This window comes from Prinia subflava, chromosome 18, assembly GCF_021018805.1.
Source record: "Prinia subflava isolate CZ2003 ecotype Zambia chromosome 18, Cam_Psub_1.2, whole genome shotgun sequence".
In the NCBI taxonomy this organism is placed as follows: domain Eukaryota; kingdom Metazoa; phylum Chordata; class Aves; order Passeriformes; family Cisticolidae; genus Prinia; species Prinia subflava.
In genome coordinates, this window is record NC_086264.1 from 2,471,530 (window position 1) to 2,486,956 (window position 15,427).

General features: G+C 52.1%; 2 protein-coding genes across 7 annotated transcripts in view; both read right to left on the minus strand.

Moving 5' to 3' along the window:
- The window catches only part of SEPTIN11 (septin 11), a 215,859-nt gene that overhangs the window by 79,367 nt on the left and 121,065 nt on the right, over nucleotides 1-15,427 (minus strand). The gene's annotated exons all lie outside the window — the stretch shown is intronic.
- The window catches only part of SHROOM3 (shroom family member 3), a 112,326-nt gene that overhangs the window by 1,272 nt on the left and 95,627 nt on the right, over nucleotides 1-15,427 (minus strand). For 4 of the 6 annotated variants that reach the window (XM_063415347.1, XM_063415351.1, XM_063415349.1 and 1 more), the window contains 6 exons: nucleotides 11,144-14,372; nucleotides 8,950-9,026; nucleotides 5,187-6,080; nucleotides 3,685-4,179; nucleotides 2,799-2,949; nucleotides 241-513 (listed from right to left, as the gene is read on the minus strand). In XM_063415347.1, coding sequence (XP_063271417.1) covers nucleotides 241-513; nucleotides 2,799-2,949; nucleotides 3,685-4,179; nucleotides 5,187-6,080; nucleotides 8,950-9,026; nucleotides 11,144-14,372 — 5,119 coding nt within the window. The remainder of the gene's footprint in view (nucleotides 1-240; nucleotides 514-2,798; nucleotides 2,950-3,684; nucleotides 4,180-5,186; nucleotides 6,081-8,949; nucleotides 9,027-11,143; nucleotides 14,373-15,427) is intronic. The other 2 variants (XM_063415350.1, XM_063415348.1) reach the window with 2 other exon arrangements.

A 15,427-nucleotide genomic window follows, 5' to 3' on the forward strand; every position in this document is an offset into this window, starting at 1 on the left:
AAAATGTTAAAATGTGGCTGTCCTCAAGACAGCTGCTCTTTGTCCAGACAAAGGCTGCAGAATCCCAGTCATTTATACGAGAGAGGATTTAGATTCCCAGGGACAATGAGCTACTGCTGGTACATGCTCACCAAGAGCCCTGTGCTGCCCTCCTGGCAGCCCCTGGAGGTCGCTGTAATGCCGTGTTGGTGGTGGCGGCTGCCCCACGCCCCAGCAGCCCAGGGCTGTGCCGGTACCTACCCGCTCCTCGCTGTTGGCGTTGTCCCCCAGGCTGCTCAAGACGTTCTCCACGCGGGCCAGGCGTCCGGAGAGGGAGAGCAGGAGGTTCACCACCTTATCCAGATCGCCAATGAACATCTTGTACTTGTCAAACTCGTTGGGTTTGCACAGCGTGCTGATCAACAGCTCCACCTCCTCTCCGAGGGCATTGTTCATCTTAATGTCTGCGAGCAGGCCCTCCTTGGCTTCCTTCAGGATTTCCAGTTTGTGGGTCAAACTCCCGATGAGCTCAGCCTGTTAGAGGGGAAGCATTGCCACATTGATTGTTACCAGCATCACCCTGCTCATGTGGGTGATGACAAGAGGATGTGGCTGCAGTTCCTGAGGAGCAGGGTCAGGTCAGCAACAGGTGACAAAGAAGGGAGGAAACGGAGAAAATACTGATATTCCACAACTTGGAGATAACCCAAGTAGCCCATGATGATATATTTGTTCAATGAATATTTATAAAAGAGATCTCTGATTTGGTGTACCATATTCTGATACCCAGCCACCTACAGATGAATGTTCTTTAAAACCTGAGTGAAAAGAGCTGCAGCCGTATGTCTGATGTGTTCCTCATGCCCAGCCTGAAACAACTTGAACTGCACCAAACAAGTGCCTCACACACAGAGGCATCAAGGAAGCGTTCACACCAAAGACTCTGGATTTACTCAGTGTCTGAACACAGAGCACACACCCATTTTGCAAAAACACTGACATCTATTTCCCTGCCAAAAAAAGGAGGCCCCCGGGGTTCAGTTACTCCAGGAACAGCAGTGCTGCACATGTGCCGGAGATCCTAATTTCTGTTAGGATTTAGTGGAAAGGCATATGCAAAAGCAAGTCTCTGGCCTAGGGCTTGCAATTCTTGCTTCTGTTCACATGGAACTGAGAGCACAGCAAGCAGGAGAAGCTCTCCATACAGTGGGTGGGGATTCTCAGTGTCTCCAGTTCATGCACTGCTGAGGCACAAACACCTGTGTGTTCATCTGCTCTGCACACAAACAATGCAGGATGAAACCAGTCAATCACAAGATGGCCTGAAAGGATTCTCTCAAAGTTCTCTTTCCATCACAACTGAGTGTCATTCCTGGCAGGAGACAGTCCTGCTCAGAGGAGGAAGGATTTTCAAGCACTGGTCAGGCTGGGGTCACTGAGCTGGCCCTGGGGTTCCCAGGCCGCTTTGGCAGCAGGGAGCACATGGCACTGTACGGCCAGGCACCACTAGATGGAACACTTGGGCGTGCATTGCTCTGTGGCTGCACTACAGCCTGCTCTCAGCTCCACACACATGCAAAGGGCTGAGCAAAAGGCCAGTAATATTCCCTGAAAACTAACATCCACTCCCTGGAATGATCTCCACTGGCTAGCAGAGTAGCTCAGGGGAGACAAGCAAAGGTGGTACAAAATCCTACCTCCTAAGGGTCAACCAAAACACCTTTATGGGCATTCTTCCCTCAGAAGTACCCAGAGACAAAACCCAGCCCTTGCCCTTCCCTGGGGCTGTGATTCTAATGCCCCCTTCCAAAGAAAGATCCTTAGCAGCTGATTGCTGGACCAAATCCCAAGGAGCAAAAGGAAGGATCCATGTTCAATGGCTACACTTATATGGGGAAATCTCCGTGGCTGGATTCCATGGGGTGGTCTCAAAGTCTGGCATTAACCTGGTTTACACGTAGAGGCAGGCTTGGCTGCTTTTGACAGGAAGGTAGGAGGTGTGTGAGAGAGGCTCAGACAGGCCACAAACACCTGCCTGTGCCCCAGGGATGTGGGAGCTAAGCAGCATATCTGTAATTACCAGGTAACTAATGTGAGACAACCACAGGGGCAAATCACAAGGCCCTGCAAAAGCCCTGGAAGCAGAGCACAGAAGCCTCCAGCAAGAGCAGCAGGGACCATTCCACAGTGAAATGTAGCCTCAGTAAGAGAGCAAAATGTGTCCTCCCCTCCTGACTGCTCTCTGCCCTTCCAAGCCATCACATGGAGGTTGTGCTGACTGAGCCGCTGAGGTGCAAGTGGCTTTCAGTGGGTCAGAGAAACAATAAAGTGTGGGGGGAAAAGAGTAACCAATGTTTCTGTGGATGCAGTGAGTGCAGACAGCAGGTGAAATGGGTAAACTGGCTTCACTGAAGAGGAAAGTCCTGAGGAAAAAATCTCCTGCACTCAGTGCAGTCACTAGCTGGACTCTGTTCTTGTTTCCAACCAAAGCTGGCCTTGCCCAACTTGCTTCACCTCTCCCTTTTCCTTCCTTGCTGTGAACAGGGACTGCTCCTGACAATCTGTACACTCAGCATTTGGTATGATCCAGGCCTGCCTCAGGGTGGTGCAAGATTGGTATTCAATTTGCAGTGAGTAATTCAGATTAACTCTCTTAGACAATTTGGGTCACTCAAATGAAGCTTCACCGGTGGCCTAATCGCTCCCACGCAATTTTGGGTGCTGCCAAAAGTTGACGTAAAATAGAAATGCACTTGACTTCAGGGCTTATTATTATTTCAGGAATGTGAGCAACCAACAGTGCTGTGTGCTGAATTTACCTTTTTCTCATTGATGTCCAGCAGCTCTTCTTCCTCACCTATTTCTTCTGGCAAGTCCTTGATTTTATTCAGCAGTTCTGCTTTGGGTGCTGAAACGCTGTAGTAAGCAGGACAGGTGATCAGGGTGACAGGAGCTTCCTTTTCCTCTCTCCTACACCAGAGTGAAGAAAAAGGAAGAGTTCAGTCTGAGCCTGACTTTTCCTAGTGTGATTACCCACCAGGACAAGGCAGATTCCTGCCATCAGGGGGTGCGTGTCAGCTGCTGTCCCAGCACAGCACAGCCACTGTTTAGAGGTGACACAGCTCTGCACAGGATTTACCTTGCTGATGGTCGGTCAGCCAGCATGGCTCGATTGGAAGTGGCCAGACTTGACCTTACCTGGCACCATGCAGTAACCTGACTTCGGGACAGTTCTCCAGCTGCTACTTGGAAGTCTCTGGCTTAAAAACCCCACACTGGGGGACTTGGGCTGATCTTGTAGTAATTATGTCCCCTCATCCCTCCTTCCAGAATGTGACCTCTTGTTATCTTTGTGCCTGCCATTATTTTCATCCTGATTTTACCTTCGTGTATCTGTTCCTCTACTTTGGACTGAACAGCTTCAGATCACTAAGATTCAGATAGCAAAATCCAGTTATACCTCCAGGGATGTTTCATTTCCTGCTCTTTTCCCAATCTGAGCGTTGTTCTCTACGCAGCCCAGAGATGTGAGCTCAGAGGCCAAACACAGAGCCCAGCTCATGGGAAAGGCTGTTTGGAAATGCCCTGCCAGGACTCATACCTCTGAACTGCAAAACTCACTCTCACCTACAGACATGCAGAAAAATTTGGCACAGGTTGTCCTTAGAAGCAAGGGAGCAGGGAGTTCTGCCCAGCAGTGCTTACGTGTCACCCGCCACTGCCGTCCTGCTGGCTTGTGTCTGCGACATCTTCCTCTTCATGTTGTTCTCCTTCAGCACGCTGGTTCCACTGGGGAAAATGCCTTCCATCAAGTCCATGGTTGTCTTCATTTTGGAATCTGGATCCAGGATATCAGCCAAAGACTTGTCTTTATGGACAATTTCTTTTGCTAGAGCCTCTGACTTAATATCCTCTGGGGTCTTGCTCTTCACCTTCACTGGGGATGCTGTGCTGGTTATCTCGGAGTCCAGGCTGGCATTTTCCAATGCTGGCTCTCTGGGATTACCTTCAGGCTGAATTGTGGGCTGACTGTCAGTTCTCTGAGGCCCTTCAGAAGAAGCAGGGGACTGGTGCTGCTGATCCACAGCAGATGGAGAGCCAGTCCTCTTTAACGGGGTTGGCCAGTTACTTTCACTGGTGCTGCTGCCCAACCCTGTTATCTCCCTCTCGGCCAGGGCTTCGGGAAAGCTTTTGAAGCTGCTATGGACAGAAACATTCTGTGAGATGAAGAGAAACCTACCACCCAGGACCATTGTGAACACAAGGTAAAGGCCTATAAGAAGCAAGTTTTCCCTCTCTCTCACTTGTTTTTATGTCTTGCTTCTCATTCCAATATGGAGGGTCCACAGTGTGAAGCCACTGCCATCAGGAATTGTTTTGTCCCTTGAACCTGGGCACTGCTGGATTGTCCTTACAACACAGAAAGAACTGGTGAACACCAAGTCACTTTGTTTTCTGCTGGCAGGCTGGGGACACTGCGCCTGCCCATCCAGGAGTGCCATCTGAACAGCCTCTACCCATTTGTCCTCGCTGTGTTGGAAAAGCCAACCACTGCTACAGCCCTAGCCAGATTCTTCCCAGATGGATATCAGAGCAGCTCCCTGGGAGTAAGGGAAGCTGTGCTGAGTTAAACCACCTGGGCACCTCGCCCAAAGTCCTATCCTTCAGGAGAATTTCCCTATACAGCCTGACTGTGACATATTTGCATTGTCATTTCTTGGCAGATGGTCACTGTTTCATAACAGCATTATTTTGTGCCAGGTCCAAAATATATTCTGGGAAAAACTAACTGTTTGGAAAAACCCATCACGGATTTTCACAGCTGTCTCTCAAAATCCAGTCACTGGAAGGAACCAGCAGCCACTCCAGCTCTGTGCTGGAGAGAGTCAGAAGCAACCGCACTGAATTCTACAGGGAGAACCAGCCCAGGAGTGTTCCCCCATAGTCCCCTGTCCTGGGGGTTTTGGGGAGCACCTGTCAGTGCACCTGCTGGTGGACCCTGCTCTGGCCACATCCTCTGAGGCCACTTGTGGCAGACCAGCAGTGAGTTTGTCTGTCCCTGTCCCCTGACAACGTGCAAGCTCCCCGCCCGGGCGGCAGCTGGGGGTCCCACAGCACGTGGGATGAGCCCCATCTGTCCCAGCCCTGCATATCTTACTGTATATGGCCCTGCACCGCCCCAGCCGCCGCGCTGCAGCCGCCCTTACCTCACACTGGCCTCCTCCAGGAGCCGGGGGGATTTGTCTCCAGCTGCCCCATTCCCTTCAACGGGAGGGGGAGGAGGTGGGAATTCCTCCCTGCCGTTGGCAGAAGTGCAAGAGCTCAGCTCGGGAAGAGGACGGGATGGCGGCGGCAGGGAGAAGGGTGCTTGGGAAGGCACGACAAACACCTCATCGTCCTCGTCCTGCAGCGATGGCGGGGGAGTGAGCTGCAGCCCCGACTCCGAGATCCGGAGCTGGGTCATGCCCTGGGGAGAAGGAGTCTCGGGGTCAGAGGAAGTGCTGCTCTGTGTGGGCAGGGACTGCCACCTCTGGGAGGGCTTCGGCCCGGCCGCCGGAGGAGACACCATGGCCCTCCCGAAACTGCTGTCTTTGGCCGAATGAGCCCACACCACTTTGGGCGGGAAGGACCTGTGCAGCAGCCCGGCTTTCCTTCTCCACATCATCTCTTCCGTCGGAGTCTCAGGGGATCTGTCCTGGACAGCATCCAAAGGCTGTGCCTGAGTGCTCCCGTTGCCCTCAGGGGGAGCAGCCTCTCGTTTGGCATGGTGCTGTCTCAGAGCCTGGCTTTCACCTGTGCTCTGGAAGTCTGAGGGAGCCTGGGCGGGTGTATTAGCAGAAGAGTGGCCAGGACCAGAAGGAGTAAGGTTAAGGAACAAGGGTTTAAAGCCTTGCTTTTGCTCAGGATAGTGACTCCTTGCCTCTGTTGGGGCTGAGAAAAATGCAGAAGTCCTGCTATCTGGCCTGGAAAGTTCTGAGAGCTTGGGATTCTCAACCAGCGCGGCAGGCCCGGCGACGACCTCTGTGCTGCGGAGGGGGTGGGGATAGTAACTTGTGAACGCCATTTTCTCTGAGTAGCTTCTTTCTTTCTTGCTGAAAGACCTAAATACCAAGAGACAGACCATGGTAAGATTAATAACTCATCAAAGGGCAGGGAAAACTATTGTGCACCTCTTTAATGGGCAAGTTATCAAAACTCTCAGAGGCCAGCATGACTGCCTGCTGGTGTACCTGCCTGCGCCTCACCTCTAGGTGAGGTACAGCTGCACTTTGAAATTGGAAGTGAAATCCTGAGCGAGATCCACTCTCTCTCACCATCTCCCATCATTTTAGTGTGTGCTAGATCACATATGTAGGAAACACCACAGCAGTAACTCAATGGAAAAAATATTAGGAAAACCTAATGCCTGGCTTCCTTTCCTGCTCTGCTTTCAATTTTGTTTGTTACAGATGGATTGAGTAGCAACTGTTGTAAGATAGACTACTCGACATTATCTACCATCAAACTCCATTCTCAATCACTTGTAATCTTAAGAATTTCAGTTCTACGGGCCAAATATTCCCATAATGTTATCTGCTCCTTTTGGAAAGGTGCCATTAAAATGATTCAACTGTCTCCAAGAACAAAGCAAGGCCAAAAAATGCACTATTTTGACTACGGAGAAAACTGACAAAAGCTTTTGTAGGCTTGTAATCCTGTTAGAAGAAAGAGCTCCCTCAGACAGGCAGGTGTGACAAATACCAAACCAAACACATTCCAAATGCAAGTGGATGTTAAGGCTGCAAAGCCAGCAGACTGAAGTATTCCTTCCACGTCTTTTAGGGTGTTCACATGTGAGTCTGAGAAACAGCATCTGGCCTTTGGAGTGAGGATGCTCCTTGGAATATAGAGCCAAACCTATTTGCCTGTCTGACTGTTTAGCTGGAAAACAAACTGAGCAGTAATAATGGCACTGGCAGATGCAAGAGAAGGTGGCCTGGAATCACAAGGCCATACCATAAGCAGTAAAACACAATGAAGCCCTACTGCCAGTGCATTTTCTGTTCTTGAGATGCATTGTCAAATAATCCCCTCACTGCCACTCTGTGATGCTGAAGACCTGGGCCCCAAATTTGTTCTCGGACGTACTGGTACAAATTAAGAATATAACTCTGTCAAAGACATGGGTCGTTCTGCCTTTATTCTGGTGTGACTGAGAATAGAATTTGGCAGCCTGTGCCTGGGGGTGGGAAAACTCTCCAGACAGGGTGCTCTTGGTATTGTCTGTGGTTCCTGGACAGTAGCAGTGTATATTCTTTTCAGATGCTCAGTGTTTGTCAGGAACGCCAGATGGTGATTCTCTAATTCAGACATCTCTCCTACTGTGGAAGCAACTGTGGATTCTAAAACTGGTGGAGCAGTTCCCAATGTCGTGCGACACCTGGGGAGCAGAGGAAGAGCACGTGTGACAGGACCAAGTGGCTGCTGACCAAGGTTTTCCTCACTTAACCATCTGACTGTTTTCCTCCTTGAGCATGATGTAGTAGGGATGGTCCCATCTCCCCTCCAGCACATGGGGCAGCTGTGTCCCAAGATTCCTACTGCCTGCCTTGCCTCCCTGAAGGGCCCATGCATGGAAAACTTCTCCTGTCGTTTTATCTTCTGGGAAATCCAATTCTGAGCATGACGGGAAAGCAACCTCCCATCTCCCAGAAGAAATGTGCTTGCGAAGCATGCGGGATGCCTATGCTGCACAAACATCATAAAACTGTTAATAACCAATAATCTTTGTGTAGTGAAGCGTGAAAATGAGAAACCTGCATTTCGTGCCCCAATAAACTTGTTTTCAGTCTGAGTGTTCAATCCTATTACTTCAAAAATAGGTTGGGGCAAGAAAAAAAATAAAAGGAAGGCACAAGTAGTGATTGAGCAGCAGGATGAAATGCCATCTCTAGGAGACAAGGGGAGGCAGGAGGAATTGAAACAGCTGCATTGTTCTCTAGGAAAAAACATGGAAAAGGTTATTCCAAATCAAAGTAAATGAGTGTGTTTTAAATAATCCTACAGGCAGATTGAGTCCCTTTAAAACAACATTTATATGTTCTTAGGGGCAAAAATGGCCAGAAGTAAGATCAGCCAGAGTAGGAGCCTTCCTCTGCTTCCAGCTGTCACTCCCTGACCCAGAGCTGCATGGAGAAACCTTTGGAGACAGCAGTGTTAACTCCCACTGTGACCACAGAGAGGGCTGGCATTCACTGCAAGTTTGTGAGGAACAGAGCTCCTTTGTGAACAATGCTTTTAGTCCCTCTTGATGGCTTTTACTGTAATGGGAGTTAGCTGTTTGGGCACTTGGGGCTTAGGGCAAACATCTATTTATTATTTAAATGTAAATACAGCACGATCAACTTCAATTCTCATTAACTTCAAAACAATCCAGGGCTAAGCGGAGACTTACGTAAGTCCTAAGACATTGAGTTTTGTGCTTACACTTTTCTATTTCTAAAAACATTTCTCTCTGTCCTGTTGCTGAGCAAAACATCCTGCCTTGATGAAGGGAAGCAGCCCAAAGGCCATCTCCCAGTTGAGCTGATTAAGGAAATATCCTGGGTTTAGTCCCTCGCTTTTGGGGAGGCAGCATCCTGCGTGGATAAAATCAACCAGAGTGGGACATGGAGGTATTTTTTCCTTTAGGATCCTTCAGTGATGTTTCAACAGCAGATCAAACAAATTCTAGAAGTTACCTAAGTTGAAATTTGCTGCACAAACATTCTCCACAAACATGCTCTTCATGAGATGAAGAGGACTCGATAGTAAATTAATGTCTGTAGTGAAAGAAAAAGCTTGTAGCAGCTCCTCCTAAGTCTGTTGGGCACAGCACACCTGGAACTGTGTGCAGGTCTTAGCTCTAGACAACCCATGACAACTGCTGCTGGCAGGGGGATGGCCAGAGCTGGCCCTGCAGTGACACAGGGGACATGGACATGCACCCACCTGGCTCCTGCGCTGACCACGCTGAAGGGGTCCCTCACCATGGGGCCGAATTCACTGCTCTCCCTTCTCAGCAGCTCCTGGGGCACCAAGACAGCATCAGCAGCGAGCAGAAAGCAAAACAAAATACCAAAACTGGGATGAGAATGCCTTCCAAAGCCTGAGAGCAAGTCATTCCCCACGGCTATCCACTCCTTCCTATCTCTAAACAAATTCCTGCAGTGACAGTGCAACGTGATTTGTATGCAGTCAAAAGGAACATCAAGCACTGTACATAAGGCCCTGAAAAACGAACAGTGAGTGAGGCAGAGGAGTCTGCTGCTAAACGGGAAATAAACATTTCTCACAAAAAAAAATCTGAAAAGGCCAAAAGAAATACAATAAATAAATAAAAAATCACCATGTTGATTTGGCTTTGACCCCCATGTTTAGAGCTGTGGGTTTGCACTGGAGATGGATCAGAAACAAACCTAATGAAGAAAGCACTTCAACATATACTTCCCTTTTAAACAGACCCTATGGACTGGTGTATGTGCTGGAAGTCAAGTTAAGATTTAAGAACAGGATTTTCACAAGTGCCTTGCTGCCTATGGGACTAATCCTCGTACCACAGGTGGTTACAGCTAAATCCCTCTGGGAAACAGCCATAAGGGCTCTCCCCTCTTCAGCACCTGAATTAAGGTCCTGTGAGCAGGTCTGCAGTGCTCTTCACCCTCTTCCTCAACTTGGCTTCCAACAGGCAGAACCTCTGGTTTGGCTGCTGAGTGTATGAACAATGAAAAATGAGCCAGGAGGGGGAAGTAAAGATCTCAAGAACTGCCCTGTACCTCCTGTCTGATTAGAGTTGGGCAAGGAAAAATGAACTGGGGCTGCTTGTCATCCAGCCTGTCACTGGAAAGTACACTTTGGTGATTTTTGTCTCTGGATGTTTGGTTTTGCTGCTACTTTGATCAACAGGCATGACAAAATGGCACAGATGGGCCTGGTGCCTGGCTGGGGTGGAAAAATACTAATGGTGGGATAAGACAGGGGTGGTTCTGAAAGTGCATTCCGGTTACTTGATATTCACAAGCTGCTTTTTTAATTCACTCTATTTAAAGACGTCATGTGGGAGATGAGGGCTGCTGAGGGAGGATGTGTAGAATGAAGCACACAAGGGGTTTGGGAGGGCAGCTTCTTCCCCCCACCCAGTTTGGTCCATTTGTAAGATGCTGCCCAGAGCCTCCTCTCTTGTCACTTGACTCCGACCACTTTATTGCTCCGCCCCAGGAGTGAGTGCACGAGCAGAAGGAGATGTTCTGGATCTCAGCTGCCTGTAAGTATGGGAGCCTCTCCAAACACTCTGCCTATTTGGGGCTAGGAGCCTGTCCACACATTTTGGTTGTTTACTCCCTCTCTCCATGATGAATGGAGCCTGGCATGGAAATAGAGATGGGGCAGCAGACCCAGCACTACTGTAAATCCATGTGGCTCGACCAGTTGCTGTTTCCTAAATAGGTCTGAACAGATTTCAGCCAGCTGAAGAGCTGGCCTGGGCAGTTGTTCTTTAGGAATTTAGCCTGGTTCTACTGTTTACCATCATCAGAGTCAGCCGAATTCCCCATTTGTGACATCAGTGCAATGTTCCCAACCACCAAGCAGGGGACATGGAAGGGCCAGGGTCTCCGTTCAGTTTCCTCTCCCTGGATGTCTCCCTCCAGGGCTGGAGGCTAAACATAATGGTTATTTGGCAGTGACTCTGCCCAGCACTCCTCAGCATTGTCAGGCACAGTGGGAGCCAAGGCAATTCCAAGCAGGCTCTAATCCTCTCTACTTTGCACCAGGAAAATGGGCTGAGGCAAATCACCATCCCAGTGCAACACTCCACCAGAAAAGTGCTCAGTGCTTCTCCGGTGCTGCTGGCAGGTAGGCACAGGACAGCCCAGATGGGATGTCCAGAGCAGTAAGAACACACCAGCATATGCACTGAAATCCCAGCATCCCTGACACAGCCCAGCAGGGAGAGAGCTGAGCCCCACCAGTGATGTTTTAATTAAGGTGCACTAAACTGCCTCAGCAAGTGCTGAATCTGTCTCTAATCAATGGAGTCCTAGCCACTGATACCTAGACTGGACATCAGCTTGTTCTCCAACACCCGCCCCACTCCCTGGTTCTGAGAACCCTCCTTGTGGGTGCACATGATCCTGTTCCCACATACCTGGTGTTTCTTATCCGCCGTGGGAGACGACCTGGAACGTACATGCACAGGGACTGGCTGATTGTCAAACCTATCGAGCAAGTCTTCCACAGACACCGATTTCCCGGATTTTCTGGCAGTGGAGGGTGTTTCAAAGACCTGCTCCTGCTTCCTGTAGTGAGGCTGGCCCTGCATGCCCAGCGGGTCTGTCTGTGTGCCTTTGGTGAGATCCGATCTGGGTCTGTAATCCCGGCACCTCTCTGGTTTGGGCCGGCTGGTGACCAGGCTGTCCTGGCGCCCTGGCACCTTCTCATCTCCACTTGTGTCCAAGTAGTCCATCAGCCCAGGGGGAAGGGTGGAAGACATCCGTCCCGTCCTGGATATCCGCTCTACAGACTCTCTGCGGCGGTAGAGGTTCTGGTCCTGGAGGGAATTCATGCTGGAGGCAGAGGAAAGGCTCTGGCTGTCGGGGCCACCCAGCTGCAGGTAGGAGCTGTGGGAGCGCTCCCGGAGCAGCCCGATGTCCTGTGAGGATGGCCGTCTCCCCGTTTTGCGCTCGATGTAGTCGGCCAGGGCGTTCTGCTGGAGCTGCTTGAGCTCCGGCTTGGACAGGCTGGCTGTGGAGGAAGCTTTGCCGTCCCTCTCGAAGATCTTGCGCCGGTCGGCCACCGTGTTCTCTGGGAAGGTAAAATGGATGCTTTTCTTCTGGAAGGAGAAAGGTGACGGCTCCCCGTCTGACATGCCCACCTCATTCATCTTTTCGGGCTCTGAGTAGGAGCGCTTCTTCTGCTCCGCCGTCAGCCGCTTGCGGCCCCCGATGCGCAGCACGTGCTGCGTCCTGGTGTGGTCCAGGCTGGAGAAGCCTCCTTCCGTGGGTGTGATGCTGTGCCTCTCCTTAGGGGTGTGTGGGGACACCGCTGTGCTCTTCGTGCCCACGTGGGCCGAGGCAGGCCTCTGGGGCACTCTCTTGGGCACATTCCCGAACGGGGGGCTGATCCGGCGGAAGGAGGTGGCCCTCAGCACCCTGGACTGGGCATCTTTAATGCTGTTCCTGTAGGCCCTGTTAAACAACGTGTCCAGCTGCGACCCCTGAGCATCCTGGGTGTTATCCTTCCAGAGGATCTCCTTCTCAGGCTCGCCTCCCAGCTGGAATGTGCTTCTACTCCGCGGAAGCTGAGCTGCCCTTATTTGCACCTCATTTTCAGGACACAGGCTGTAGTACTCACTGGGTCTTGCCTGCTTCACCGAAGCCACCATCTGCAGCTCTACAGGGCACCAGTCAGCCTCTTCCAGCTTCCCATTCCTGATGGACGGGCTGGAGCCCCTGCCTGGCTCACTGGGCAGCTTGCTCCTCATGTCCTCTGGGCTGTGAACGGAGCACCTTGTGGTGGCAGGCTGGCTTGTCCTGCTCGGCCCGTAGTGCTGGCCGAAGCTGGGAACACCAGCACTCTGGGGCCGGGGAACGCTCTGCTCCCGCTGCTCAAACTTGTTGACCTTCTCCAGCACCGAGCAGCGGGGCTTGCCAGCCTCTGGTTTGCTGTAGGGAAAGCTTTGGGTGCTGCTAGAGCTGAGCCGGCTCCTCCCGAAATCCAAGGTCTTTGAGAGCTGAGGAGAAGGGGGCTCTTTGCACTTTGGCTCAGCAGCATGTAATGGAGACCCGCCTGTGCCCTCCTCCTCCTGCCTCGTGAAGGCCTGTGGGTCCACACCACTCCACTGTCTGTGCCCCTGTTCCCTCTGATCCTTCTCCTCTCTGCTGCTGCTGTTCAGGAAGGAGAGTTTGCAGTTGGAATAACCCTCGCCTGGTTGCATCTCCCTTAGCTCAGAGCTGCTTTGCCTCCTGAAGCTCTCTGGGATATTCTGCAAGGAAGAGAAGCCGTACTGCTTGACCTTGCTGTGACCCCACAGGTGGGGAGCATCAGTGTCTCTCTCATTTACCTGTGAGTTGCCATTTTTGTCTTCCTGGGATCCAGGTGTCCAGTCCTCTTTGGGCTGGTAATGAGTTTTCCTCTCACTAGCATCCCTCAGCTGGGGTTGTGGACCCTGGAAAATGGGCTTGGAGGCCTGTGTGGTACCTGTGGTCTCTCGGTGGTTGTGTGCTGCCTTGTTAAGGGGTAACAGCTCCTCCTTTCGTGACACAGCCAGGCAGAGCTCTGGGCCTGCTATGCTGGGAGGTTTCTGCTGGATGAGTTTGGCTTCGTGCTTTCTCTCAGAGGCAGGGGGCTGGTAGAAGATGGTCGACTTGTTTGTAGTGCTTTGGTTTCCATTCTCATCCAAGCCCAGGGTGCCACTGGCTACGGCCTTGTCGTAAGAGACCGGCAGGGCTGGGGAGTACCCACTTTCTTTGGCCAGAGCTGGGTAAAGCGTCCCGGTGCTGCTGGCAGAAGGCCGGGGCACCTGGGCGTAGTGCGGCTCTGGGGAGGGAACGGCGTAGACACCAGTGGGCAGCAGGGGCTGCCCTGGCTGGGCTGCCTGGGAATAGCTCTGCTTGGGCTTCATGGTGGGGCTGCTCTCCGGGCTCTTCTCCACCACGGTGTGCAGGTGCCCTTCTCCGAAGGGCGGTTTCAGCAATGGCCCCTGGGACGGGGAACTGATGAGCGGTGTCCAGGCCCCTTTCGGCTGGGTCCGGCCGGGCTTGTTGGGCTCAAGGCCGGTGCCTGAGCCGGGCCTCTCGTGGTGCCGGATGGCTGCGTAGCTGTCGCTGCGAGTGGGAGGCAGGGGCGGTCCCTTGGAGGGCTGGCTCTTGCTGTCTGAGGGGCCCTGCTGCGCTGGCTGTGCCCAGGAGGAGGCCGTGCTGTGCCGGCCCAAGGCGTGGAGCCTGCCGCGGCCGTCCAGGGAGCCCCGGGCGTCAGGAAGCAGGGCCGAGGGCTTCACCTCGTACTCGTGGGAGATGCGCTGCTGGGCGTCGTACACCGTCCGGACGTAGCGGATGTCCGCCTGCCTCATGCCCTCCGGCAGCCCCCCGCGGCACTGCGCGCTGTCTGGGGAGCACGAGTGCTCCTTGCCCAATGGAGCCACGGGGTACTCGGGGATGCTGGAGTTGGTGGAGAAGGAGCTGTAGGCAGAGTCTCTCTTGCTGTGGAGGTGGGAGAGCTGGTCGATGCTGTTGGTGGATTTGGCCGGGGACAGGTGGCAAGGGTGGTAGGCGGGGGAGGAGTGGTCCAAGCTCTCCATGCTGCCTCGGGAGCTGTACTGGTCAGGGCTCCTCCTCAGATAGCCATGCTCGTATGCACAGAGATCGCTGGTGGAGGAGCTGGGGGACAGCGAGAGAAGAGTGAAAACCGGCAGAGGAGAGGCACAACAACTTATAAATGAGCTCAGAAGCGAGATGTTTAGTTTTGAGATGAAAACCCATATTTGGGCCTTGCTCCATCCCCTGTTTGGAGTCATCCCAGTTCACAAAGAGGAACTGCTTGACATTGCAACACATGGCTCTTATTTACCACAGAAGGGTAGGAGGGAAATACAGACAGAAAGATGGTGCATCTCTGGAGCCAGGGAGGATCAACCCTGCCCAGCACACCCATCCAAAGCCCTTGGAAAGCTGAATGAGCACCGACGCCACTGAGGAGGAGGAGGAGAGGAGCACGAGGGGCGTTCTGGGGGGAATCTAATCTCTTTCTTTTTTTCCCATTTCATTTCTTTTTATGGAGATGAAGGCTATGCCCTGGCAGGCTTCCTGGAAATTCAGCTGTCCCAAGGATAGTTTGTTTGCTGCGAGAAAACTAAGCTGACAAGAAGAGATGTATGTGCCTGTGCCTGGAGGAAAGTGGGGTGCAACCATAGAAACAGTCTGAGAATTCCCAGGAAGTCTGCACTGCCACCTCTTCTTGTAGCTTAGCAGGTGCAGGTACACTTTGGCACTTTCTCTGAGGTGTCCAAAGAGGACTCATGGCCACCAGAAAAGTGATTGAAAAAGAGGGATATTCAGATACCTTTCTATCCATGGGAAGGCAGCTCTTTGTGCCAGTCACAGTGCCTTTTTTACAGCTCACAAGGGGCTATCACAAACTTCTGCAGAGTTTGCCCTGACTAATTTCCCCTTCTAGATTCAAGCAAATACACTGAGGACTGGAGAATGTAGCCTGAGGATTTCACTTTTCTTCCCTCTCTTCCCAGCTTCCCTTCCTCAGGTATCACTTTCCCTAGTTCCCTGTGCATCTCCATGTGCTGTCCTGGCAGAGCCATGGGGAAGCAGCAGGAAGGGACCAGCTGTGGCAGGGCAAGGCACAGAGCTGGAAGCTGGCTCCAGGTCACATCCCAAACAAGGAACAGATCCAGAGGAGAAGGCTGCTGAGGATGAGGAAG